This window comes from Mesoplodon bidens (assembly GCF_964165515.1).
Source record: "Mesoplodon bidens genome assembly, chromosome: 8".
Taxonomy (NCBI): domain Eukaryota; kingdom Metazoa; phylum Chordata; class Mammalia; order Artiodactyla; family Ziphiidae; genus Mesoplodon; species Mesoplodon bidens.
In genome coordinates this window covers 113,529,493-113,556,275 of record NC_138165.1, presented here as the reverse complement: position 1 = coordinate 113,556,275, position 26,783 = coordinate 113,529,493, and the positions used below count along the sequence as shown (strand labels likewise).

Genomic DNA, 26,783 nt, shown 5'->3' with positions numbered 1-26,783 from the left:
AGGGACCCATGGGCGCCCTCACCAGCACCGAGCCCGTCTGAGAGTCTGTGCGGCTGGCTGTGTTTCTACAGTGTTTGCAGTGTTTCTACGGTGGGTTTGTAGCTTTTTTTCCCCCCAGATTTTTAATAATCTGGAAGGAAATCACTGCTCTTGACTCATTTTCAAAGTTGACTAAACTTTTTTAAAGTTTCAAGGTTCAATGTGGATCTTTTTCTTACATATAAATTTGAGTTTAAGGAGGTTCTTAAAAAATCAAATGTCATTCTGATTAGGATTGTGCTGGATCTAGCACAGCTTTCCCATCCCTTCTACTTTTTTTGTATAATTTTGAAAGTGTCTATTAAAGAGCAGGTGCTGGACTTGGATTTGTGACCCATCTGAGACGGGGACGGACGGGCTCTGACCCCATCTGCACGTCTATCTGTGGCGCCTCCTTGGGCCTTTCTCTCCAGTGTCCTCTTTGCTTGAAGCTTTTTGGGGTTTTTTTCCTACTTGTGAGTTGGATGTTGGATAATTTATCTGTCTACAGGAGGCTGCTCTAAACTTACACCTTCCCCCAAACTCTCTCTCTAAGCTCTCCCTCCCTCTCTTCCACACCAAAGTGAAAACCTGCACAGTCTCTACTTGCACTTGCCACGGTCTTACCTCCAGATTTAAAAAAACAGCCATGCGGTTCAGGTCAGTTGTGGTTTCCCAGGGGCAAGTTTGTGTCTTGTCAGGAACAGTCCTAGCGTTTACAAAGGAGAGAGCTCAGCGACCAGGCGAGTACGTACTTTTAAACCGAATTCCGCTGGTCTTGGTACTGCTGCTAAACCCCACCTTGCCCTTTCTCCGTTCCTTATTCGGATTCACTGCTCGTTTGGGTGGACTCCTCCACATTATCTTTCCGGCAAGGGCACTCAAATCCTGAAACCCTGTGTTTCTAAAATGCCTTTCTTTTGTCCTCAGCTAGTGTCTGGCCAAGGGCAGAATTCTAGGGTCGCAACGCAAGGGCTCTCTGGGGCCAGGTCCTACCTAACCCTGCTTTCCTTTCCAAGAGTTCGCTCTTCAACAGGGAGACACTCACAGATGCAGGTCACACAATCGATTCTGGTGAAGATTTGAGTCAGGACTTGGACGTGACCTCACCCTCAGGCCACCCCAGCAGGTGGTCACCCCTGAGCTCCTGGCCCTCCACGCGGCTGCCCAGGCTCTGTGACAGGCTCCAGAGCAGCGCTGTCCAGTAGGACTTTCTGTGACCGTGGAGACGGGCTGCCCCTGGCGAGATGTGGCTATGGTGTGGCAAGTGCAGCGGAGGACATGAATTTTTAATTTCATTTTAACAAATTTAAACTTGAACTGACGCAGCCACGTGTGGCACAAGGGGGCCCACACTGGACAGCGCAGCTCGAGTCTTGGAAGGAGGAATCCTGGGAACCCTGAGATTTGGTCCTCACTCTGCAGAAGGGAAAATCCAGGGCCCCGAGAGATGACAAGGTCCTTGGCGCACTCAGGGTGAGTGTCAATGTAAGTTTGTAAAGAACAAGCCAGCACAACGGTGGGGTAAGAAGGGGAGGCAGTATTCGAGTGGCCACGAGGGCAGCTCTCTAGCAACAGTCCCTGCAGAGAGACTCAGGTGGGCTCAGACCTGCCCGCGGCACAGCACAGTGTGCGCGGGAGGCGGCCCCCTCCTACCCCGAGGGCTGCGGGGGACCAACGGGCGTGCCCGGGAGGCAGCCAGCAAGGCCTGGCGGGCGGCCACTGCTCTTTAAGAGAGCGCTGGGGGTCACGGCACACAGGGCTGAGCCATCCTTTGCCTGCAGGTTTGTTTTTTAATATAGAAAATAAAAAAAAATTGGCATCCACTGGTCTAAGAGGCTACAAAGCTCTGGGCTGACAGGCCCGAGGGCCCTGGACAGCCCGGATGCCCCCGGGCACGCGCTCCCAGACCTGCTGTTTCACCCTCTCAGGCGGGCTGTGACCTCCCTCTGAGCGGCGGAAACGGAGGCAGGTCACAAGCAGCGCCACGGGCGGCCCGGGGCTGTGGGCCGCTACCTCGGGACGCGGATGGCCGGAGGCGCGCGGCATTCACTCGGGGCCTCTTTATTGCCGTTGGGTTCGGGACCGTTGACAGAGTGGTGAGTTTAGGAGCAACGGGCGGACTAGAAAACCGTGGCTGGGGGGCTCCTGGAAGAGAGGGGCCAGGGGCTTCAGAACCTGACGAAGGTAGCGTCGATCTGCCGCACGGTGGGGAGGGCCAGCATGATCTTCCGCCGGTACTGGGGGTCCTTCTGCAGGGGGTTCCGCTCCAGGTACACCGTCTCCAGGCTCTTGGCGCCCTTGAGCTCGTCCAGGTCGCTCCAGCAGTCCAGGAGGTTGTCGTTCATCTGGGGGAACACGCGCACAGCGGAGAAGCCTTAGGGCTGCAGCCGCGCCCCGCGCCCCCTTCAGACAGACAGCCCCGCCCCGCCCCCTTCAGGACACACTGACCCTGCTCCACCCCCTTCAGGACACACTGACCTGGCCCCCCAGCCTCCCCACGTGGGGCACGAGGCCCCCACTCAGAAGAGGGGTGACCAGCACCTCACGGGGCCTTCCATCCATCACGGCACATCCTGGCCGGGCCACGTCCCACACGGGATGAACCTGGACACGGCGCCACGACAGGGGCAAGTCCATGTTCAGTTCAGCAGAGGGAAGACGGAGCAACACAACCCCACCCCACCCCGTCTCCAGGCAAAGTGCTGCAGCCGGTTTGGCTGTATTTCCTACAAACCATCCTCGGCCATTGTCCCCAAGGCCTAACTATGCGCTCTGATGACAACACAGCCAACAGACCAGAGGTCGCTCGCCGGACACTCACGGCACGAGGGGCCTTGATGGCGTGCACCCCCGGGACACCCACCGCCCGCCTCTGTGGAGGAAATGCTGTGCCACGGCTGATCCCGTCCAGGATGCGCCACGTCAGGAGGACGGGCTCAGAGCAGGTCAGGAGGCCCCGTCCCGGCTCTGCTGAGGCCCGCGGGGCTGGGGTCGGTGGGTGGGGAGACCTCTCACTTTTCAAACCACCATCAAGGCGAGGGCACGTAGGGCCTCTGGGTTGGAGCACCTGTCACCCAGCTTGGTCCACACCTGTCACGTGGATGTCATGGCCCTTCTGCTGGGGCTCCAAGAGACCAGTCTTCAGTTTCCAAAGAATACGGCAGACGGACAAGTGAACACAAACCAGAGAACTGCCTCTGTGAACGTGAGACGTGCCCTGGATGGCCGGAGTGAAGGGTGAGGGTAGGGGGCTCAGGCGGCACCCGCGGGGACATCACCGTCACGGCTCCTGGCTGTGCTGCGCCAGCAAACGCTCAGTAACTGGCTCCCAGGAAGGCTGAAGAGCCCTGACATGTCGTGTCCGCCAGCTTCTGTGGCTGACCTCATACTGACCGTAGCGCTGGGAAGAGAGGCGCACGGCAGAGGCTCCAGCGCATCGCTGCCCGTGAGCTGACAGGTGGCAGGGCTGGGTGTGCAGGGCGGGCGGGGAAGCTGCCCTGAGTGCATGCCCCGCACCTGCTGGCCTCACCCCCTCGCTCCGGCCACGCCCAGTTCTAGAAATCACGCTTCAAGAGACACCAGGCCCGGGGTCCGCCATGCACACGGTGGTGGGAGGGGCAGACCTGATCCCTCGGAACCTGCGAGGGCAGAGGCGGGGTGGCCGAGGTCACACGGCAGCAGCCCCACTCAGAGAAGGTGTGACATCTGTCCACATGTGGGAGGTGAAGAAGCCGAGGCCCTTGAGGGTCCCATCCACGGCTACTTGGTGGGGACACCACAGAGGGTCCGAGCACCGACCAGGCACTGGATTAAGTCTCTTGAGAGAAGGGCCCAGTTTCGCCACAGCACTGGGGTCTCCAGGGAGGGAGAGGATGACGGCCGTGCTGCAGAGCAGCTGTGTGCTGGGGGTCTTCGGGGGGAAGGTGAGAGCAGCCTGGAGGTGGGAGTGAGGACCAAGAGACCGCAAGCCACCTCCAGGTCCAGGGCCACGTTCACAAATGGTGACTGAAAACCTAGGCTTGGCTTCTCAGGACTCTTCCTTGAATACAGATCATGTTTTCCTATTGTACATCTAGTAGTTTTAGGTTGAACACTGGACATCGGGGCTAAGATGGTGTAGAGACTGCCACAGGCTTGGTTCCACAGTTCTTCAGGGCGGGTCTCCAGGAAGTCAGGCCCCTCTGACCTGGTGGGAACCAACCTCCGCACGCGGCCTCCTCTGGACACACTGCTGCAGCTTGCTTCTAGGCTTTATTAGGGTGGGTCTGGAGGGCGTCGTAGCTGAGCCTGTGGTACTCACCCCTAAGGCCTGGCCCGTTTGGTGTCTAGCTGGAGGTCAAGGGTGCTGGTGAGAGCCCCACCTGGGCAGGGCTGGAGCTCCATCGTCCCCCAGCTCTGCTGGGGGACAGTCCGGCAGAGCTGGTGGGTGAGCCGCGAGAGGGGTGGTCTTGTGCCCAGACTGCCCACCGCTCAGGCGCAGCCCGGCAGGCGACCCCCACGTGGACTTCCGGGGCCCTCCTCCGCACAGCTGTCCCCTCTCTCCAACACCTTGTCCTGAAGAGTCCAGCTGCCATGAACTTTGACCTCTGCGTCTTCAGCTCCACAGAACTGCAGTGTTCCGCTTAGGAAGCGCTCCTAGGCAGAGCAGGGCAGCCTGGGCTCACTGTGCCATCCCCGTTCTCAGGGCCCGCGGCCTGCTGCTGCCTGCTGTGCACTGCCTGAACAGAGCAGCCTCGGGCCGTGGGGTCTGTTCCTGGTGGGAGGGCTACTCTGGCACCAGTTCCACTGTCACAGCCAGTCTTGGCTTTAATAACTCACTGCACGTTATGCATCTCCCACAGAGATTCTCCTAGATTCTCCCAGAGAGTATACAGTGCAGGGTTTCTCAGACTCGCCTATTTCAGGAACGCTATTTTCACAGAACTTCACGTGGGCCTAGTGTGCCACGTGCTTTGGGAAAGCCAGATTTCCAAAACCCAGAGGCCGGCCTTGTGGAGGGCCTGAAGCCTGCTTCTGAGCACGGAGTCACGGGGACCCGGAACTCAGAGCAGGACTCACTGGTGCCTCCACCTCAAAGGGAGAAGAGCTCTCCCAGGATAAAGCCTTAAACAGTATTCTGTTAAGCGTTAGTCTACGACACTCCTCTTGTACAACATGAGCTGCCCACGTGGCCAATGCAAAGTGTGCAAAATCAGAACCAGAGGGAAGCAATATCCCCCGTGGCAGTGGCTGCAGCTGCTTGGTTACCAGAAAGAGGCCGCTGCAATGGAGAATCACGAAAAAGACACGCATGCCTTAAGCACTTTTACCTTGAAACGTGCAAACAGTACATTCATTTAATAAAAGTAGCAATGTTACATTGCTTAGAAGTAAGATCTTTTCACAGCAGAATCTTAGAAACCTTCTCCTACTCCGCTGGCAGCTGATGCTCCGGCAGGGCCGCCATCTCCTCCTCTTCTTTCTCAATAGAGTCGTTTGTGCCTGACACACACTGTGCGCTTCCTGTGTCACACGTCATGGCATTTCCAATGCCACCGTCCCGTCAGTTCCCGGTGGTGCGCTTACTATCTTTATAAACCCCAGGTCTTATAGTTGAGGGTATTCCACAGTACAGCCAGCCACAGGGCAGTTTTCTCTAGGATTTAGTGAATGTGGACCTGGGAGTTTTACTCACCACCAATGGCACATTGTAAAGGATGTCTTTGACACAGGTAACTTTCAGAGATTCTTTCTTTTCTTTTTTAAAATATTTATTTATTTATTTTTGGCTGCGTTGGGCCTTTGTTGCTGCGCGCAGGCTTTCTCTAGTTGTGGCGAGCAGGGGCTACTCTTCGCTGTCGTGCGCAGGCTTCTCATTGTGGTGGCTTCTCTTGTTGTGGAGCACAAGCACGGGCTCTAGGCGCGCGGGCTTCAGTAGTTGTGGCGTGTGGGCTCAGTAGTTATGGCTCACGGGCTCTAGAGCACAGGCTCAGTAGTTATGGTGCGTGGGCTTAGGTGCTCCGAGGCATGTGGCATCTTCCCGGACCAGGGCTTGAACCCGTGTCCCCTGCATTGGCAGGCAGATTCTTAACCACTGCACCACCAGGGAAGTCCCTGGAAATTCTTATCTTTGTATTTTTCCAAAATGGAACTCAAAACCATTCACCTGTATTGTCTCCACAGAAATTCCAGGATCTCTGGAAGCCTCATTGAGGGAAAAAGAAAAAATGGCCTTTATGACTCTTTTTTCAAGTTCTGCACAACTGAGATGTAAAGGAACAAGGTGTGGGGTATGACCTTCCAGGTACGCCTGTCTTCTTAAAAGAGTCTCCCAGAAGGTACAATTTTTAGTTTTTTCCATCTAGAATGTTTCCCACTTCCTTCTCTCATTTTTTTTTCTGTTAAATGAAGTCGACCTTTAAAGACACCCAGCTACTTGTCATGTAGAAGGGCCCTCGTTCTGGATTCAGCCGCCTGCTTCCCGTGGTGTCACCTAGCTCGTTCTCCCGGACCCTCTGCTTCCTGACAACTGGAAGTTAGGTCTACATGCTTGGTTACATCACACTAAACATTCCTGGCGAGCACACTTCATAGATGAAGCACATCAAGGGACACGAGGCATGAGGCTGTCCCACTACCGGAGATGAGTCTGATGCTGTGGACACACTGGTGGCGCCCAGATGTCTCTGGGGAGCGTGTCTCCCCTTTGCAATCATCAAATTCTCGGCGGGGCGACACTTGGCACGTGTGCAAACGCCCTGCTCATCCACGGTTTTAGCGTCGGGTGATGATCCTGCCTGAATCCCGGGCTGGAATTCTGCTACAGAACATTGTCCTGGCTGACATTCCCCAGCAGACTACCTCATGGTTTTCAAGACCCAAACTTCACAGGATGTATGCATTTTCCATCACAATGGTTTTTGATGGCTAATATTTACATAGAAAATTTACATTTACTTCCCCTCAAATTCAATAACATTTTAAACAAAACTGAGGTGTGGGAGAATTCCCAAGATACATTTTTTTTTTTTCTTTTTTTTTTTAAAGATTCTTCAGAATCTTTTTTTTTTTTTTAATGTTGGGGGTAGGAGTTTATTAATTAATTTATTTATTTTTGCTGTGTGGGGTCTTCATTTCTGTGCGAGGGCTTTCTCTAGTTGTGGCAAGGGGGGGCCACTCTTCATCGCGGTGCGCGGGCCTCTTACTATCGCGGCCTCTCGTTGCAGAGCACAGGCTCCAGACGCACAGGCTCAGTAGTTGTGGCTCACGGGCCCAGTTGCTCCGCGGCATGTGGGATCTTCCCAGACCAGGGCTCGAACCCGTGTCCCCTGAATTAGCAGGCAGATTCTCAACCACTGCGCCACCAGGGAAGCCCCCAAGATACATTTCTTACACAACAGAATCACTTCAACAGAGGGGACGTGTGCCTTGTATGTTGCTGGCATCAAAGAAGGTGTCTGTTACTTCATACAAAGCTGGGGTTCAAGAGAGAGCAAGGGGGAGCCCCTAGGAGACAAGCCAGTCTTTTCACAACCCCGTCACGGGGGTGGAATCCTGTTTTCTGCTGCATTCTGTCGGCTGGAAATGAGTCACTAAGGCCAACACACACTCACAGGGAGGGGTTACACACGGCGTGAATACCAGCACCCTGTGGGGGGTGGGGGCACACCAGCAACTCGTGATGGGTCACAGTCTGCCTTCTTGCACACCTGGCGCTGTCTTACTGCTGGGTGCCCTGGGTGCTGGACTAACCCCAGCCCTCCCTCTCGGGACCCCTCTCTGGTTGTGCGGTTTCTCTGTGTGGTTCCCTGGCCTCTTCGGAGCCAAATCCCTTCGCTCCAATGCAACCGGCTTACCACTAGCCACACCTTCCTCCGGGGGTGGGCTGCACACCAGACCCCCGGCTCATGGTGACTCACTCGGCTCCCCCAGCCTCTCAAAGGCTGGTTCTGGTCTTCCCAGACTTGCTCTGGCATCACGTGCTAACAACGCCCAAGACTCAGTGCTACCGCTAAGGGGTAAGGGACATGCTCACAGCAGGCCACCTGTGCTCTAGGGAAACCGGGACGATCTTTTAAGATGAGGAAAGGAAAACAACCAGGACACAAGCAGGGTCAGCAGGATGGCTAGACAAGGAAGAAGCATGCCTTAGACGCAGCACGAATCTTGGATCAGACTGAGCGCATCCGGACGACGCTCACTTGCACATGGCAGTCACCGGGTGGAATGTGTGGTGGTGCCTGCAGGGGCCACCAGGCAACAAACGTGCTTCAGGACGACACCCGTGTGGAACCCTGACACTGAGGACTTCAGCTTGGGGGTCATCCTGCCACCCCCTCAGAGGAGTCTCAAGACATCTTATGCCCTGTTTCTCTTCCTCTGGGCTTGGTGACACTGCTCCCGAGACAACACTGTCACCATGAGGCAAACACAAGGCACATTCCGGGAGGACTGACTACAGAAGCCCATGCGACACCTCCTCCCATGGTGCCGGTACACCTCTGCGCTCGGTGCACTGGCCCCTGGGCTGGGTCTGGAAGCCCTTCAGTCATGTGGCAATCCTCGGGTCTAACCGTATACTGCGCAGGGCTTCTCACACTTTCATGTGAATCGCAATCACCCAGAATCTTCTAAAATGCCCACTTTGGTTTGGTCTACATCTGGGGTGTGGCGGGGCCCAAGATCCTGCGTGGGTACCAAAGTCCTACAGCCCTGCCCGCAGTCCCAATCCACGCCACAGCCTCCAGGGCTGGAGCAAACAGAATTTCACTCGGCAGGACCAGTTCAGCTGAAGTGTCATCAACCCCTTGTGTATTAAACTTACCCAGAATTCCTGCAGCTCTGTTAGATGGCTGATATTTTCAATCTTTTTGACTCTATTTGATGCAATGTCCAACATCGTGAGTTTGTTCTAAAATAAGGAAATAAAATTTTTCCTGGATTACCTCAGATCAACAACGAGCGCGCGACCATGCACACAGCGCTGGGCGCTGAGCCTAGAGCCATGAGGTGAGCTGCTCTCTCAGGACGGCAGTGTGCTAGCAGGGGGACAGCACTGCCCACCTCCTGCAGCCTCCCCGCCCACCCCCAGACCAGGCCAAGGACACAGAACCCTCACGACTGCCTCACTGCGCTCTCACCATTGGGGTCTGGAACTAGTTCCTTCAGATGCCAAGCCCCAGGCTCCCAGATCCTGGTCCACAAAGACCCCAGTGACACGCTCAGTCCCGGGAAGAGCAGCTAACATGAGGCCGGGGCTCTGAAGAGGGGGTAACAGTTGCAGCAGCATCTATTTAGTGCTCAACCCAAGGAAACATACAATTCCAACTGATCCTTAGAACAGTGTTTCCTTCTTCTTTCAGGGCTGAGGAACCTGGGGCTTGGCGGGGGTGAAGGGGCCCTCCTTCCAGCACAGGAGGAAGGGCAGAGAGGAACGCCTGGGCACTGAGGGACAGCGGGTGGACACTGGCCTGGAATTTACAGCTGATGGGAGAGAAGAAAGAGGGAGCTCAGCCCCACTGGGGACAGCGTCCGGGGCTCGCCCGCTGTGGGGCAGGCATCGATCGCACTGTCTCGTGGATACAACGCTGTGCTCGACCCTCTATTCCAGAAATGTCCAGCAGACGCCTACTTCCCAGCGCACATCAGCTAAGCCCGAGGAATTTTTTTTTAAAGTTTACAGAGTTTCAAGATTTCACAGAATAAGACTGTAGTGAAAATGAAGTCTTTAAAAGCTTGCACTGTTTGCTGAAGTATGTTTAACCAGACCAATTGGCAAGTTTTTCTAAAATCAAAAGGGAAACATTACAAGTTGGTTGACGGCCCCCGACAACACATTCTCTTCCTCTCTGCTCGTTTCTGATTGAGGGTTGCCTTCCTACGTTTTCTACTGTGTTCCTGGGATTCTAACTCCAAATACCAAGTTTTAAGGGAAAGTTAAAAAAACAGTCTCAATAAAATAAAAACAAAGCCCCCCCCCCCCACACACACGAGCAGGCAGCCAGAAGCTCTGCCGACCCAGAAGCACTCAGGCCCTGGCCTCTGACTCCTTGAGGGCTGGGCACAGTGTCCTGCGCCATCTGGACACAGACACGGTGAGGAGCTCTTCCACTGGCTTCTGTTGGGCTCCTGGTGTCCGCTCAGATAGCTGGGTGACTACAGCGGGCTAGGAGACGCCTGCCTGCGGGGCTCGGCGACTTTCAGAGCAAACAGGGACTCGGGAGAACTCTGCAGAAGGGGGCCACCGTGGGCAGCAGGGCGGGGCCAGGGCAGGCCCGTTGCCCCCTGCTCTGCGGTGCTAGGCGGCGTGGGATGTGTGAGCACAGGAACTGGCTGAGCTAAAGCGTCTGCGGCCTGCGGCAGGATGTGACCCTTGTGCAGCCCCAGCAGAAGGGCTCAGCACCAGGGGCACCCGGCTGCCAGAACTGGCCCCAAACCTCCAGGCACAAGGATTCCGGCATATGCTCAATACTACCTCGTGTTTTCCTGGGGAGCTGGACAGTGATTTGAAAGCTCATTCAAAAGCAAACCAGTAAGAATTGCTTAAAAAAAAAAAAGGAAGGGGACAGGGTGGGGAGAGCACGCACAGGAGAGATTACAACAATGCACTCATCCCCGCTAGACCCACGGGAAGACGACCCAGCACACAGACGGGCAAACAGAGGCAGCACTGGGGGAGGACTCAGCTGTGGTGTCAAGATGGTGCATCTGCCATTTGGGAAAAGGATACTTACTGCCTGACCTCACACCACAAAGGTTAATTCCAGATAAATGAAGAGATAAAGTTTAGAAGAAAGTATAGGTGAATATTTGATCTCTAGTTGAACAAAGATCTCAGAGGAAAGCCTGTCTCATTTGATTATAAGAATCTTACAATGATTACCTTTAAAACCACAACTGCTTTTTTATCTGTTTTGTCGCAGAGGCCCCAGAAGGCTGCGGTTCTGACCCCAGACCGAGGCGCAGCGCTCCTACTGGGACAGTCCTAAGCTCTCGCCCCGTCCTGTGTGCCTGGGACCCCGCTGCTCTTTTGGGTCACACCGCTGCCACGCCCTCTCCTGCATGGACCCTCCGCTGACCGTGGGGACTGGGGCGGGGGGGAGGCCAAAGAGCAGAGGGGGCGCCGCCCGGCTCCAATCGCATGGCCTCCGCATGGCCGCACCTCTCAGAACTTGGCCTCAGGGTCCCATTCTGCACCGGCCGAGTGTGCACCCAGTTTACACACAAGCTCTGTAAACTCTCAGTTTGATTGGAAGGCAGGGAAAGGTGACAGGACTCACTGTAAGCAAATTCTAGCTTTTCCAAAATTTTGTATGTAGATGTTGGTGAAATGAAATTCAGAACGTGGATTTCCCCTGAAAACATTACTAACGGCGGCTAGGCCCAGGGGCTGAGGCGCAAAGGCCAGAGGAGACTTTATGAAGACTGAAACGCTGTGTTTACAACAACAGAAGTAACCAATCTGGTTACACTTGCTGGCAAGTCAACAAAACAGGAAAAAAAACCCAGTAAAATTGAATGAGTAAAAGTATTTTATTTGTCTTGAATACTGCACTGAGGAAAAGCAGGTTTGCCTGCAGGCAGCTGAGGGGCGCAGGGGCTTCCTGGGGGCTCAGGGCCAGTGCTACCCCTCCCTGCCCAGCGCCCCTAAGGCTGTCCTGTGCTGGACGGGCAGGGTTGCTGAGGGGCGGGTGGGAGGGAGCGAGACTGTGCAGGATCCGGGCCAGGGGGCGCTGCTGGCCCCGTGGGCTGGGAAGTGGGGCCCGGAGCGGGAAGAGAGGGTGGCTGCTGATGCCCACTAGCCCTCCGTGGGACAGGGACACCTAGCAGCAGCCGGGGTTTACTTTTTTCTTAACTTTAATTTTTTCTTGGCCGTGCCCTGCGGCATGTGGGATGTTAGCTCCCCGAGCAGGGATTGAACCTGCGCCCCCTGCACTGGAAGTGCAGAGTCCTAACCACTGGACGGCCAGGGAAGTCCCCGGGGTTTGCTTTTAAAAAATCTTCCCCAACGCCTACAGGGCCATGCAGTAAATCCACCCCCGCGACACACAGCTCAGCTCAGTGCCCGCTCAGAGCTGATCAGAGACCGCCTGCGTCTGTGTTTCCCAGCGTGAGGAGGGATGGAAAGGTCACTAGGACAGACCTCCAGAGGCAGCGAGTCCCCTCAAGAGCCACCCGGAGGCTGGTGTGTGCTGCCTGCCCGTCGGGCACCCCACGACCCCACTTTCCCACAGGCGGCTGGCGGGCTTACGTTGTTGTCCAGGCCTTCGATGACCTCGATGCCGTTGTGGCTGAGATAGAGCTCCCGCAGGTTCACCAGGCTCTGCAGGCCCTCGATCTTGGTCAGCCGGTTGCCCTGCAAGAGGGAGAGTCAGAGCAGCGAGGACGCACGAAGCCACGTGGCTCCTGGGAAGTGGGGCTGCTTACCGTGGGCGCCTGACGGCGGGGCATCTGGATACAGCTGCAAGAATGGGACTCACACACACAGAAAAGGAAGACTGAACTCTTGGGTCTGCTGTACTGGGCTAAAGTTCATACGTGGGGTTAAAGGCTTTTATGCAAAGCACTCACTTTTTCATCTACTTGGGGAAGGTCTACCTCAATTAATTTAGTAATTCAAAATTTCAGAATCACTGAATATTTTAAAATAAAATCAGTTCTCATTTCTTTCAGCATCTACTATAACTCAAATTAAAGCCTAACGCCCTCTTCTTAAAATAAGTCTGCGGAACGTCTGCTTTCCAAAAGGCACCTGTGGTTTTAGGGGACCTGCCACACTGAGGTCCGGTCCCCAGAGCACCCCACCACATCCTGCCTCAAGGGCCTGGTGCCACTCGCCTGCTTCTGACAAAAAGGAACAGGAGCTGAGGCACAGCCACATGCTTCCCAACCCCCAAGACAGGCTGCACGCCCTCTGCATGGACGCGGGAGAGTCGCTTCCACCGTGGAGCCCAGCACTGTAGGTTCTGGAACGAGCTCCACCTTCTGAAGAGACCCTTTGGCTAAAAACCAGCTTGGACTTTTATTAGGAAAAGGAGCGTGATGCTTAGGGTCCAGTGTGTGTCACGCACGTGTAAGGTCAGTGAAGTATAATGTCTCAACTGCTCACTGACGGTGAAACAGAGAGCCCATCAAAGCCCGGGCCCTGGGCCTGCAGGATGGGGGCGGCAGGGGCGGGGCATAGGGCAGTCAGTACCTGCATGCTGAGGACTGTCAGGTTGGTGAGTGCGTCCAGGTTCTGAAGCTTAGTGATCTTGTTTTTCCCCAAAAACAAACTCTCCAGGTTGGTTAACGTGTCAATATTTTCAATTGCCTGTGAAAATCAGGACAGGGCAGCACTTAGCTACCTGGGGAAGAGAAAGATCTCTGGGCAAGGAGAGAGAGCTACCCGGGGCATCGGGCAGGTACTTTTCCACTCTGGAAAATTTCCCATGCAACCTCACGTGAAAGCACAACATGAGAACACGGAAAAGGTGGGGGTGGGAGCGAGGCGTCAAGGCCCCCCCTTACTTGGGCTCACTCCCGGACCTCGAGTTTCCACCAAGCCCTGGAGCTCTCGGGAATTCTCAGGTCCCTCCAGTCCTAAAATTCCGAGTTGCCACATTATTACGTGACTCTATGTAGGGTTTGTTAAAATGCATTCCACAGGAGAGAGAAGCTGGGAGCTCTGGCCTTGGGATGCCCTACGGGACTCCTGGAGCAGGTGCCCCCGTTCCCTGACTCTCTGCCCCTCTTCCTGTTTCTGCCACCTGCTTCCTTGCTTCTCCTTGCTCCATGCCGGTGCTCCGCCATTCAGCTGGAGACGGATCTCCCGCAGCGCCTCGGGTAGCAGCCGGTTTAATCAACGCCCACTGAGCAGGCCTCAGGCCGCCCCCTCCTCTGAGTTCACTGCTCTCCCAGAACAGGTTAACTGCTGGCTCCTTCAGTGCGCACGGGAACACAGGGGGCCTCCAGCAAGTGCAGACCGAGCATCTTGTCTGGCCCTTCACAGCAAGACGTGGCTGGGGGCAGTCTATGAGGATGAGGATTCAGAGGGAGGGCAGCCTTAACTGCTATGGCCTCTGCATCAACTTGTGACAAGCCACCTTGCTCTCAGAAGATTCCATAGAGAAAAACTCGATAAAATGCTGACATCTGGGCCACTGTCTAGTTTTAAGTGTGCTGCTTTCCTATTTTCAGCCGTATCACCACCAGCCTCATGAGAGGCCCTTTGCCAGAACCACTCTCCTTGGTTTGCATCCTGTCCAGCTCATGAGGGCCAACCTGGGATGACCAGTGTGCTACGAGCTTCCAAAAGCTGGACAGAGGGGTACTTGCGACACGGAGAGAGGGGAAGAAGTGCTCAGAAACCCCTGCCCCCAGCCGCTCAGCAGGGGAGGACAGGCCAGCCGAGCACCAGGCTGCGTGCTCCTTCCTACGGCCCTGGTGTGGGGCGAGGCACCGGCAAGCCACCCCTCTGCTGCCTTGGGACACTTTCAGTCTGCAGTACATTCAAAAGCAAAGCGTTTGGGGCTGATCAGCTCACCTCGGGCAGAACCTAATGGGAAGGTTTGGTAAGAATTACATCCTGGTTTGAATGGGGAGCAAGTGAACTCTATGTGCAGAAGAAAGGCTAGGCCGCTGCACCTGGGCACACGCTCTTATTAATACTGACTTCCAATCAGCACTTTTTCTTATGAAAAATACAGCCGACCGCACACCCTGCACCCATACCGTCCAGGCCACGCTGCCGCCACGCTCGCACCTACCCGGATGCGGTTGGACCCCAGCTCCAGCATCTGCAGTTGATGTAAGCTGCTTATGTTCTCAATTTTATTGATTTTATTGTTGACCAAGAAGAGCTTTTTCAGTCGTGTCAACTTATCAACTCCTTCAATGTTTCTCAGTAGATTAAAAGAAATATCTAGAATCCTGGGAATAGGCAAAACATTTTTTTTAACGAGCCAGGTCACACAGAACTAGAATGTAATTAACTTAGGGGCAGCACCCTGACCTGGGGGACCGTGCCTCACCCGGGGGCGGGGGCGGAATCTTGTGGCTGCCCAAGAAGGCCTGGGAGAGCTGGGAGGCAGCCTACAGGCTCCCGATGCCTCTGAGCTCACAGGATGGTGTTGAGGGGAGAGACCATGTCCTCCCCGAAGAGACCAGCCAGAAGTCTCCACAGGATTAATTTGCAGGCTGGGACTGTAGGCAAGCCAACGCACCCCTGGAGCCAGGTGCAGGGCAGGACCCTGGGGCAGAAGTGGTCTCCCCGGGCCTGAGAGCTGGGGCCCAGGGCTGGTTCTGGGGAGGCTGGACGGGCCCCTCCGTTGTCTCCCTGGGTTTCACGACTCACTCCAGCTCTGTCAGTCCCTCCAGGTTCTCAATCTTCTTGATTTGGTTGTCGTAAAGATCCAGCTCTCGAAGACTCTGTAGCTCCTCTAGATTCTCAATGCATTTAATTAAATTTTGACGGAGGCAGAGAGTCTAGGGGACAGAAAGAGGGCAGCTGACATAGGCAACAGGGAGGCCAGGAGGAAGTGCCCGCTGTTACAGGACAGGCCTTCCGGGTGGGAGGATGCGGTTTTCCTTTCCGTTTTCTAGAAAGCTGCTGACCTTGGAAAGGATGGGCAGACACCCAAGGGAGGCTGGAGGCAAGCCCCATACCGAGCAGATCTACTTAGTGAGGGAGGCAGCGGGCAGTGGGAGTGCTGTGTCCCAGCAGAGGGAACCCTCAGGGGCTCAATTCTGAAAAACAGATTGGACTGAAGCGAGTTAAGGACTGCACAGGCTGGGGTGTGCGCGGCTGCAGGCGGGCTCCGACCTGAGGCACTGCAGGCGGCCGCACGCCCGAGCCACTATTTGAACCTGGGGCGAGCCACCCAGCCTGCCGTCTGCCCTAGCAACCCTGCCAGGCTCAGGAGGAAAGGTGCCCGACGGCAGCTCCTGGTGCGGCCTGGCACCTTTGCAAGGACTGTCACTTGCGCAGAACTGACTCTGTTCTGGGTTTATCGATGTCCTTCGGGCGGGTCAGACTCTGGAGTGTCACCTCCCCTGCAAGGACGGAGTTCCTCTCACCTTCACTTTCTTCAGCACCTCGAACCCTTCAATTTTTCCAATGCGATAATGATTCAAATCAACGTCCTAAAACAAGACAAGACCTAGCTCAGCTGCAGGCAAGCGCCTGAAGACATGCTTCCTGGAATCGGAGCCACGAGGAGGCTGGGCGGCGGGTGGAGGCGAGGGTGAGGGGAGAATGGGAGAAGTGCTACACGGGGTCTGCGCAGACAGGGGGCGGGGACTCAGAGGCGAGCTGCAAAACGCTCCTCGGTTCAGCTACCACGGGTAGCGGCTTGATGTAAAACTGACCCTCCAAGCGGGTGGGATGCGAAACCTACTCTCACCCCTTTGCCCCCTTAGCACAGAACACAAGCCCATGCTCTGAGTCCCGCGTCCCCACTGACGGCCGGCTGCGGGTTCAGGGGAGGCCCCACGGGCCGCCTAGACACAACGGCTGGCTCCGCCCTTCCCGGATCATTAATGCGCGGTGCTTCTCAGAGGCTGGGGATGGCGGGACCCCACCACGTACAATGTAATCATCTGACCCATATAATTTATGAGTCAAAGGCGTTTCATTCGGTTAAATAGAAATGGCAGGTCAATCACTGGTATTAAAAACAGTAAGAACACAGGGTCTCTGAGCCAACGGAGACAGGCTCAGACAACTCCTTCCAGGGAAATCACTCGCTAATCTGGTACCCTCGTAAAAGATACCCTGACGGTCAGAATGCTCCGTCACCATGCCCCCTGAGGTTGGGGTGAGCAGGCGGCATTACCTCTGCATTTCTGTCCAGGTTAATGGTTTCCATATCCACAGGCAGCTCTTGTCCTTCTGTAACAACAAGAAGAAAAGCCCATTCAGAGCCCCCAGTCTCCAGGAGGACGCAGCCCTGGCATCCGCGGAGAGCTGGGTCGGGCTGCCTGGAGCACAGAGCCAACTTGAACGCAGAGGAGAAACCAGCAGGCAACACCCGGAGGGCATGGATGACGTGGCAGAGCTAAGAGCTGTCTGACAATGGTCACCCTTCAAGATCCTCAGTTTCCTGAACTCAGCAAACGCCTCCAAACTTCCATCTGTGCCGCACAACTTCTCAGGAAGGGAAATGCAGTCTGACGCTGTTGTCAGAAAAGCCGGGGGAGGGGGAACGGTGACCGAGCCTCAGGTGACCCCAGCCAGGGGCCGGGAAGCTGCCCACCGCCACCTCCTGGTGATGCCTGAAGCTGCGTACCTGGTGGCAGCCTGCCTCCCAGTCTTTCCCTTCTTGTCTGTGACAAGAAATCAGGTCATTTGAATATAGATCATGCTGGGCACACCAGATGTTCTAAGATGTGCCTTTTATTGCTTTGGAAAGTGGCCCAGCATCTACAAACACGTCTGTCTGCAAAGAGCGAAACAAAATGAAGCTCAGCTCAACAGACAAGATCGAAGAGCCTCGCTGAGCAATTTCCATGCCCCTCTTGCCGGGCAGGACGAGGAGCCAGTCCACCCTAGAGAGCGGGCCTTCCGTCCGGGGTCCTGAGGAGGGCGGCCGCTGCTCCCGCGCTGGGCTCTGGGCCTACTGCAGCACATCGTCTAAAAGGGTTAAACGCTCTCCCCAGCCTGCGTGCATTAGGATCTGAATGAGGCCACACACTGTAACTGGAGGGCATTTCTATAAAGTCTCCGTTTGTTCTTGCAATTTGTTGTTGAAGAAACTGGGCCGCCTGCCTTGGAGAGGCTCCTCCTCGGGGGCAGCGCGGTGACTGTTGTCTGGCCTGTGCCCCCAGGGACCACTGGTCACCGCTACCGTTTGGCCTGCGTCCTTCAGCTGCCTCTCCCCGACGGCAACACTGCGTCTGCTCCTGCGGCTGAGCAGGCTCACAGCCCCGGCCTCACGCCCCCAGCGCCCCCCAGCATGGGGCGGCTTGAAGGCTGGACTGGAGGCCTCGGAGAGGCACGCCCGATGCAGGCCCAGCCTGACAAAGACGTCCTGGCGCCACACTGGCTGAATTCACCGCACAGCCTTTTCCATAACCACCGACAATGGCTAGTTATGGCTAGTTAAAAAAACATGTCAGTTACTTCAGCCATAGCTTTACAAGATGTCAACCAACCCAAAAATTAAATAAAAGGAGCTGGGCAAAACCAGGAGATATGCCCAAACGATCCCCCTACAAAAGTCAGCACAGCCAACGGCCTGAACTCAGGAAGCTGCAACGAAAGACGCATACTACAACAAAGGCAGGGTGTCCAGGACACATGGTCACAAGGCTTAAAGGGTTCTGTTTGTAATACATCCAGCACAGGGCAGTGCTCAAAATGGCAGCTTAACCTTTGAAACAAAGTTACCAGCCATCTTTCCAAACCTATCCTGTATGTTTTAAGTTTTAAAACAACTTATAGAAAATAAGTGAATGGTACCAGTTGTCACGTTTGAATTTGTTTTACTTGAACTTAAGATCCAAGCAAGTACAGGCAGGAGCAAGTCCTGGTTTCTCTAAGGACCCATAAAAATGCACCTTCCCAGGACTTTTAACAAGCTAGTAGCCTGGAAGAAAGAACACCGGATCTAGACAAGTCGGGGTCCAGTCCAGGGCCTCCACTTTGTAGCCACGTACCCTTGGGCGAGTCGCAGTGAGCCTGTGCTCATGAGCCAGGGGAGAGCCCATGACAGGGCTCGGTCAACATGCCAGGCATTCAGATGTGAGGGCAGGTGACACTCCCACCGCTTGGCCCTCCTGTGACTGAGTCAGCAACAAGAGCTTTCACCTATCACTCCCGTGTACTTATTCCACCCACATCACTTCCAGAATATCGACACTGAAGTTCCAAAGTAATGTGACTGGTACTTTTGTGGTAATCTCCTTTTGCCTTAAAATTAGGTTGCCATAGTTACCAATCATCTTCACTGGCACAGAGCACGATGTTATTTTAAAAATTCGTTTTGTTTTCATTACCATAACGGTAATGCATGACTATTAATACTTTAAATACCCATACACTGTGTATAAATCTAGAAAATGCAGAAGGTACAAGACCCTCTCAAACCTGCTGTTTAGAGAGACCGTCCCCCAGCGCCCCCCAGGCCAACAGTTTGATGTGTTTTCTCTCTTAAGTAAGTAAAACTACATACTATTATTATCATTTTAAAAATAAAGATAGGATTTTAACATGCATACCATTTGTAAAAAATTTGCTTTTTTCACCTAATAATATATCTTGGACATCTTTTTGTCTGTTTGTATGGTTTCTCTCACTCCTTTGAATGTAAACTGATTTTCTAAGCAAGCAAAGAAAATACAAAAAAAGGCTCAGATCATAGTTTGGGAGGGTGAAAACCCACCATTACAGGCTGAGAACTTACTTTTCTCATCTCTAAATTCATTTTGTTGTTGTTAATCATTAAACCAATTTAGAAGTTGATCCTCAGGCCTATAAGTTTGGTGGAGCAGGACTCAGAAATGACTGAGACAATTAAGTTTCCATCCACGGTAGGAAAAGAGAGCACGCTTAGCCAAACTGTTCATTTCAAATCTCACTTTCTGAACACGTAGTTAATAAAACAATCTTCTGGTTCTGTTTCAGATGACACATTAGTATCAATATCATCAGTATTTGCCTTCAATGGAATTAGGGAAAAGTTCATCCTGCCTGCAAGGGCCGTAAGTGTGTAGCGTGGCTCAGGGAGCACCTCAGAGGGCGCCCTACTCCCAGTGCCTACGCCCACCGCCCCTGGCCACCCACCGAGGGCCTCCAGAGTCAGCCAGACAAACGCCCGGGCGCCACCCGGGGGCCCATCACGTGCCACCGAGCCCCATCCTCCTCCCGCTTAGTTAGTTTAAGGTTCTTAACTCGGCCTGGTACCTTCTGGGTCCTCTTCCCCCCGCTCCTCTCCATCCTTCAGGCTGTGCGCACTGAGCTCGGCCACCATCCCGCCGCTCTGCTTCTTCCCTTCTTCATCGCCCGACTCTTCCGATTCCACCCGCCTGTCAACTGAACCCACACACATCCATAAGAACTCACACCCATGTTAGGGGGCCCTCTGAGGAACATGTAACAGATTGACATCCAGTTGGAAGTCAAAGAGACTTCATTCAAAAATGTTTGTTGAACTCAGTTCAACAAACATTTGAGTGTTCTCCATGGATGTCCCGGGTACCACCTGAGGCATCCAGTGGAGGGGGGAACTGTGGTGGATGGGAAGGGGGCACAGCAGGGAGGCCACAGGGGTACAAAAGTGAGTGACATACTATTCCTGCCCTCAAGGAACTCGTGAAGAATTACCAGGTGTTCTGGAAGGCCTGGGTGGTTTGTGATTAAACGCCCTAGCGGTAACACACAGAGAAGCACCTCCTGTCTGGCTCCCTTTTGGCCTGGATGTCCACGTAGAGGGGACCATGTGACCCTCCCGCCACATACCTTCATCCATGCTCCACTATCCATTTGGCCAAGAAAACCAGCCCAGTTCACAGGCCCTCGTTCTGAAAGAAATCAAGACTAACTCAAATCAGACTGTGGGCAGCGGGGAGCTTTAGAAAAAGGAGAAGACAGCCAGTAGTGCTAAATGCCCCATGAAGTCACTGATGCTGAATGTCAGGGCACCGTGACACCAGCACACAGTTTTGAAAGGCTGGTAAATAAATATTTTTTGAATTAGCAAATCAGGCAATGATTAAATGTGGCAGACTGGTAAAAATTCTTTGGCAAGACTGTCAAATAATTTCCCTTTTTCCTAACTTTTTTTGCAACTCTTTTGGAAATCTGTGGAAGACCTGGAGCACTAATGGATTACTTGGAATCATCAACCACACTGAAAGTATTCTCTTTTCTCCACTACAGCTTATTTACAAAGGGATATATGCTCTTTGAGGGGAAGGCAGCTATTTCACCTTTGTATCTCCCACTACAGCTTATTTACAAAGGGGTATGCTCTTTGAGGGGAAGGCAGCTATTTCATCTTTGTATTTCCCGCTGGGCCTAGCAAAGCAGCACCCAGGAAAGGACTGCTGGATAAGTCCTGATGAAATCCACCTCTAAAACCTCCAAACCCATTCCTTCTTCCCTGCCCTGGCAACTGCCTTGGATCAGCTACTCATTACCTGTGGCCTCGGCTCCTGCCTGGCCTCCTAACTGGTCTCTCAGTGGCTTGTCTGGCTGTTTAATCTATTCTCCATTGCTAGAGAATCTGATCTTATTCTAAAATCCAAATCTGATCTTTGACTCCAAAAATTTCTGGAATGCCACTGACTCTTCCTGAGTTTGCATCTTGTCTCTACAGACACAGTTTTGGCATGTTATTTTCTTTTCCAAGCCTCAGTCTCCTCACCTGTAGAAGGAGCTAGTATAGTACCTGCATCTCAGAGTTGCTGTTAGGCACAAAAACATGTGCATGACACGTACGTAGACATGTACTAAATTAGTTGTTACCAGGCACAGGTGGTCAAGGCTAAGGGACAGCAAGTTCTACTGGGCAATGGTCTGGTGCAGCGGAGCCCAGGGTGGGAGGGGCTTAGCTAATGAAGGGCAGCCAAAGTGAAACTTGGGACTCTCTCCCAAGGGACAGGGGCATGGGACAGCAGATCAGCACATGAGGTGACTATGCGGCACCGGGGACTATGGACTGGCTCAAGGTATCGGCAGTGGGAATGGGAGAGGTATTAAAGATTTGGAGATATTAAGGAAGCAGGGGCAGCAGAGCTTGTTGATTAACTGGATGGGTGGCAGCCGGAGAGAAGGAACTGCCTGGGTTTCCTACTTGCCATTTACCAAGACACGGAAACAGCTAAAGAGAAAGTGGGAATAGGTGGGAGGGTGGGAAGAGGGGGATAAGAAGAGGCGTTTCCCTGCTTAAAAAGACCTAACGGTCTGAAAGTCCAAGACCCTTCATGTGCTTCTCCCCTCCACCAAGGCCCTCCACGACCTTTCCTGCCAGCCTCACCGGCACTCTCCCTCGTTCAGTATGACTGTGCCACTCTTGGTTGAACTCTCCTCCAAACAGGTCACATTCCTTCACACCCCTTTGCCTTTGTGTGGTTTCCTTCACCTGAAATGACCTTTGCTCTTTCCCTCAGCCTATCTCCAACCTGGCTGATTTATAGTTATCTTTCACGATTCAGCTCAGAGCTGGCGTTGGTTGTGCAGCCATCACTCACAAACATGCCTACTCTTCTTTCGCCGCCCCCGCTTCCCTAGCACTTGACACTGGAGACTGTGGCTGCTCTTCCGGAGCGCTCATGAGACCAGCGGATCGAAAAGTACAGAAGCACTCGAAGACATGACTGGCTCTCCAACTGCGGTAAGCGTATGTATGTAACTATATGCACACATAACATGCATATACTGTTTTTCAACAAAGCGGAAGAGTTTGATTTAGTCTTTTTGGAACTATGATCGCTTTGAAAACAGGAAACCGTCGATTTGTAACTCAGCTCTTGGCTCCTGGTCACTTCTTCCCCACGACCCATTCATTCACTTTCGAGAGGACCCTTCTCCACCCCCGCCACGTTCACCAATGACCCGACTCGGGCGAGTCCCAGGGAGCCCCGCGCCTTGTTTCCTCGTCAGCTGCCCCGGGACTGGGGACTCGCGGGGCTGGCTGAGAACTCGGTGCGAGGCTCCCACCAGCTGGCGGACGCCGGGGCTGTGGGACCACCGCGCCCTCAGTCCCCACCCACGCGCCCGGCTCGCCCCGCCGCCGGCCCCGGCCCTAGGTCCGGCACCTCCCGGGCCGCCCGCGCCTTCCCGGCCGCTACCGCCTCAGCACGGGGTCCCGGGTCCGGGACCACCCCCGCCCTGCCGGCTGGCAGATGTCAGGGGGCGCGCGCGGCGGGGTCCGAGCCGCGGCCGCAGGTGGGCCGCCCCGTTTCTCCCGGGCAAAGCCGGTACGGGTCGTCGCCCCCCGCCCGCTGGGCCCTTCGGTCGCCGCCCCGCGTGGCCACTCACCCTCCATCATCTCCTGCGACTGTGGCTGGCCCGCGCCGCGCTCCGCCGCCATGTTGGCTGCTCTTCCCCTTTCCGGTATCTATCGCCTCAGGCCCCTCAGCCAATGAAGGCTCCCAGCTCAGAGCTTTCCCAGCCAATGGAATCACAGACGCTTGCGCGACCCCAGAGCCTCATGGGAGTTGTAGTCTTTCCTCGAGGCCGCGCCCGCCCTCAGCCCCCGCGCCGCCAGCCACACCACCCGGCTGACAGGTAATTAGCGCACGGGAGGCTTTGGAGGCGGGGAGCAGGATGAGGGCAGGGATAGTCGGGGCCGCACGCACGGAGCCGAGCCTGCAGGACAGCGGAGAGGAGTCTGGGAGCCTCTCTGGGCTCGTGGGCTGGTGACCGGACACGGCGGGGCGGGTCCCTGCGTGGGGCTGCAAAGTGCGGGCCAATCGAGCGCATCCCCGGCCCCTCCGGGCCTCAGCGTCTGCACAATGTGCCGACATTGTCCCGGCGTCGCCGCGCGGACTGAGCCCGTGTGAATGGGCCACTTCCAGTCAACGCTTAGCTCAGGGCGCCCGCGCTCGTTCCGGGCCCGGGGCCTGTCCGCTAGCGGGTCCGCCCGAGGTGCCGAGAGAGCCGGTCGGGGCCCGGGACGCCGACCCGGCCATTGAGGGCGCCGCAGCCCCCGTCGGCCCCCGGCTCCGCGGGCATCGTGGGCCGTGAGGGAGCCGCCCTGCGCTCCCCGCCTTCAGGTCGAGGTCTCCGAGGGGCGAGCTCCGCGCTGCTCACCCTTCCTGAGACCAGAGGAAACGGCGTCCGCGGACCGTGCTGGTGGAGGCCCTGTCTCTTTTGGCTCCTCCGAGGCGCCGTAGACAGACTCCGGTGCGTCCCCGGCAACCGTTAGCGCGGGCGTCTCCTCCCGGGCTCGCTGCCTCCCCGCCCACAGGCGCTAGCGGTTGGCCCGTGGGTACTGTCAATCGGTATCCGTCGCTCTGCCATTGGTCAGTGGGGATAGAGGCGCGGATGGGCTCCCTCCCGGCGGGTGATGGGAGGTCGGCGCGTGACACTCTGCGGTCTCAGGTGAGCTACCTGCACAGGGGGAGCCGGCCCGCCCCCCCGCGCCGCCCGCGTTCCTTCCGTGCGGCCCGGCCGGGTGGTGGTCCGCTTGCCGCCCTGCGGCCGTTTGCCCCCGTCCGCGCCCGCGCCCGCGCCCGCGCCCGTCTCTCTGCGCGCCTCGGGGTCTTGGCCTCGGCCTGGCCCCACCTGGCGCTCCGTCCTCGCCCCTAGAGGGACTGTGTGCGCCTTGTCCCCCTACTGGAAGGGGGCTAGGAGGAGGGAGACCGCATCTCGCTCTCGGCTCACGGTGCCCGGCACGTAGGAGCTTCTCAGTAGACGTTTGTGGGGCGAGCCTTGGGCTGTAGCGCCATGTCCTTGCTTCCCGACGTCCCCACTACACGCCTGGGCTTTATCTTTAACCTCCTCACCAGTGTTTCTTTTCCTAGACAAGCGCCGTGGCCTTGGGATGCGGTCTTGACGACTTTTATCCCCTTACCTTCCACATCTCGCCCAGTAAACCTTTATCAATTCTGTGTCTAATTTCTCTTGTGGCTTCCCCTCTCCGTCTTTCTGGTGTTGCTTTAAGTTAAGACCTCATATAGTTTTGCCTGGATGACTGTAACTCCCCCCTCCTCCCCCACTGGTCAGGTTACTTCCAAGCATAGACCTCTAAATAAGATCCGTACTGCTTGGGCCAGCATAGGAGGCCCTGGGAATCCCAACCAGCTTCTCCAGGCCCATCTCCACCGACTCTCCTGTGCGCTGAACTCCTCCCCAAGGGCTCTGTGGGAATCTTTCCCTTACTGTGGTTCTGCCTGGGAGGCTTCTTCCCTCTACTTTGCTGGGCTCGGCCCTGTTGGTGCCTCCTCCAGCATGCCTTTGAGGACCTTTCAGGTCTGAGAGGTGCCCTTTGCTTACACCCTCCCTCACAGCAGCCATCATCCTGGATACTCTGTAGGATGCCTTGATGCAAGAAACAGAGAGATAGTCTCAAAATGGGTCTGACGGTGAGTGAAGTTATTGGCCCCCAAGCCTAAAGTCCAGAGGAAGGCATGTTTTGCGGTAGGTTCATCCAGTGGCTCGAAATGACCTCTTGCCATTTTCAGCTCTGCTCGCCACCGTGTTAGCTTCATCCTGAGGCTGGTTCTGCTCTCACTTGTATAGCAGTGGTGGGAGCAGTTGGAGCTCTTTGCTTCCTTGCGTTTGTTCTAGTGGGAGAAGGTCGGTGGCCTCCAGAAGTTCACCCATAAGAGCAAGGAGTGCTATTCCAGAGGCTCCCTGCAAACCTCTCCTCCTGTTTGGTGGGGGGTGGGGGGTGTCACTCACACCTTCTGGAATCACAACTAGCAACGGGAGTAGGATTGCTCTGAAGCACCATCAGGTGCTCTCTGGGTCCAGCTTCCTACATCTTCTGCTCAGAGTGGCTACAAAACAAAACAAAATAATATCCCCCCCCCCCAAAAAAAAAAGAAAACACACACACAGAGCAAAAAAACAACACCTATTCTAAAAACCTAGTCCTGGATTAGGCCTGAGTCAAAACTGAACTTGTAAAAAAGGAAGAGATCTAAGGCTGTGTGAAGCTAGGGTCTGTGCTCTCAGGGGCCAGCCTGGGGCTGTGGCCTGAATGTGCTGTGCAATGCTGAACTGCTCGGCAGACTGCAAACAACACAGGAGGCACCAAGGGAAAAGGGATTGTCTTTTCTGTGTCCACTTCTTGATTTATCAACTTTAGACACCATTTACTTCCCCTCAGGAGGGACAAAGCATTTTGTTCTCTCCTCCTCTCTCCACATTTCCTTCCTTCCTCTCCCTGTTTCTTGTCAGTTTTATTATACAAAGTAAACTTTTATAATATTTACAATGTATTCTGAAGAGTTTTATTACTTTCTTTTACAAAGTAAAGTTTTATAGCACTTACTGTGTAGTCTGAAGTCCTAATCAAGTCTTCTGGGTTTTGTCTATAGGCTGGTTATAGAAGTGGAAAACTGAAATATGATCATGTTGTTGTTAGTTATTGCAGAATAATTAGTGCATTGAGATGCTTAAAGAAGGAAATATCAACCTGTGACATTTAAATGTTGCTACTTGAAGGAGAGCAACACATTCTAATAAGTTTATTATTTTGCTTCTTTCTTGCTTCCTACTCACCATTTGGTTCATAGCCAGCTATTACTTTTTAGGGTCCTGTGCGGGATATAGACATGTACGTGTAAAACATCTCAATTTTCCAGTATATACTAGTTGATTCATTTGCAATATTAGTCACAAATCAAAACAGTAAAGTGAACATGTTTAAACTCACCACCCAAATTAGGAACTGGGAGACCCTGGGCCATTGTGCCCTCCCTCATTGCAGCTTGCTGCTGGACCCTCATAGGACATCTCCTGCCTGAAGTTTGGGTTTGTCACATAACTGTGTACCCCTAAACAATATATTTAGATGAGGGGGGTGTGATAGAAAGGGAATCCTATTGCCGATAGTCTTTCGTAACTTGATTTTTTTCACTTATATTGCTAACATTTATCCTTGTGTGTATAGAATTTGTTTTCACTACTATAATTCATAGCATGAATATACCAGAATTTTAAATCTATTTTCTAATTGCTAAATGTTTAGGTTTTTTCTTTTCTTTTTTCTTTTGCCGTTATGAACCATACAGCTCTGAACGTTCTTGAGTGTGACTTGCTACCCATGTGTAAGAATATCTATAGAATGTAAATCTAAGAGTGGAAAGTACTGTCAGAGAAGGAGAATGTTTGACTTAAATTGTTTTCTAAA

General features: G+C 54.4%; 2 protein-coding genes across 9 annotated transcripts in view; one reads left to right on the top strand and one right to left on the bottom strand.

Moving 5' to 3' along the window:
* Nucleotides 1–1,299: 1,299 nt before the first annotated feature.
* Nucleotides 1,300–23,142, bottom strand: PPP1R7 (protein phosphatase 1 regulatory subunit 7). 3 transcript variants are annotated; one of them, XM_081241838.1, is made up of 10 exons: nucleotides 22,961–23,027; nucleotides 19,883–20,011; nucleotides 16,815–16,870; nucleotides 16,057–16,122; nucleotides 15,335–15,465; nucleotides 14,748–14,910; nucleotides 13,196–13,312; nucleotides 12,251–12,355; nucleotides 8,825–8,911; nucleotides 1,301–2,366 (listed from the first exon to the last, which is right to left on the bottom strand). In XM_081241838.1, the coding sequence occupies exons 1-10, from the start codon at nucleotides 23,010–23,012 to the stop codon at nucleotides 2,190–2,192; spliced, it is 1,083 nt and encodes a 360-aa protein (XP_081097964.1). In that variant the 5' UTR covers nucleotides 23,013–23,027; the 3' UTR covers nucleotides 1,301–2,189. The 3 variants fall into 3 exon arrangements, with proteins under 3 accessions (XP_081097963.1, XP_081097964.1, XP_081097962.1); XM_081241836.1 differs by having other exon boundaries at nucleotides 1,302–2,366; nucleotides 19,871–20,011; nucleotides 22,961–23,142; XM_081241837.1 differs by lacking the exon at nucleotides 19,883–20,011 and having other exon boundaries at nucleotides 1,300–2,366; nucleotides 22,961–23,142.
* Nucleotides 23,143–23,162: 20 nt separating this feature from the next.
* Nucleotides 23,163–26,783, top strand: part of PASK (PAS domain containing serine/threonine kinase) — a 39,349-nt gene continuing 35,728 nt past the window's right edge. For 3 of the 6 annotated variants that reach the window (XM_081241830.1, XM_081241835.1, XM_081241834.1), the window contains exon 1: nucleotides 23,861–24,025. The gene's annotated coding sequence lies outside the window, so the exon portion shown is untranslated. The other 3 variants (XM_081241832.1, XM_081241831.1, XM_081241833.1) reach the window with 3 other exon arrangements.

Bases quoted from the DNA above. Each gene is read 5' to 3' on its own strand.
- PPP1R7 (XM_081241836.1), bottom strand. From the start codon at position 23,012: ATGGCGGCGGAGCGCGGCGCGGGCCAGCCACAGTCGCAGGAGATGATG. The intron at 14,911-15,334 runs GTGAGTCGTGAA...GCCTATTCCCAG, and splicing joins GAGGGACTGACAGAGCTGGA to GATTCTAGATATTTCTTTTA. The intron at 8,912-12,250 runs GTAAGCCCGCCA...TCCTTATTTTAG, and splicing joins TCGAAGGCCTGGACAACAAC to AACAAACTCACGATGTTGGA.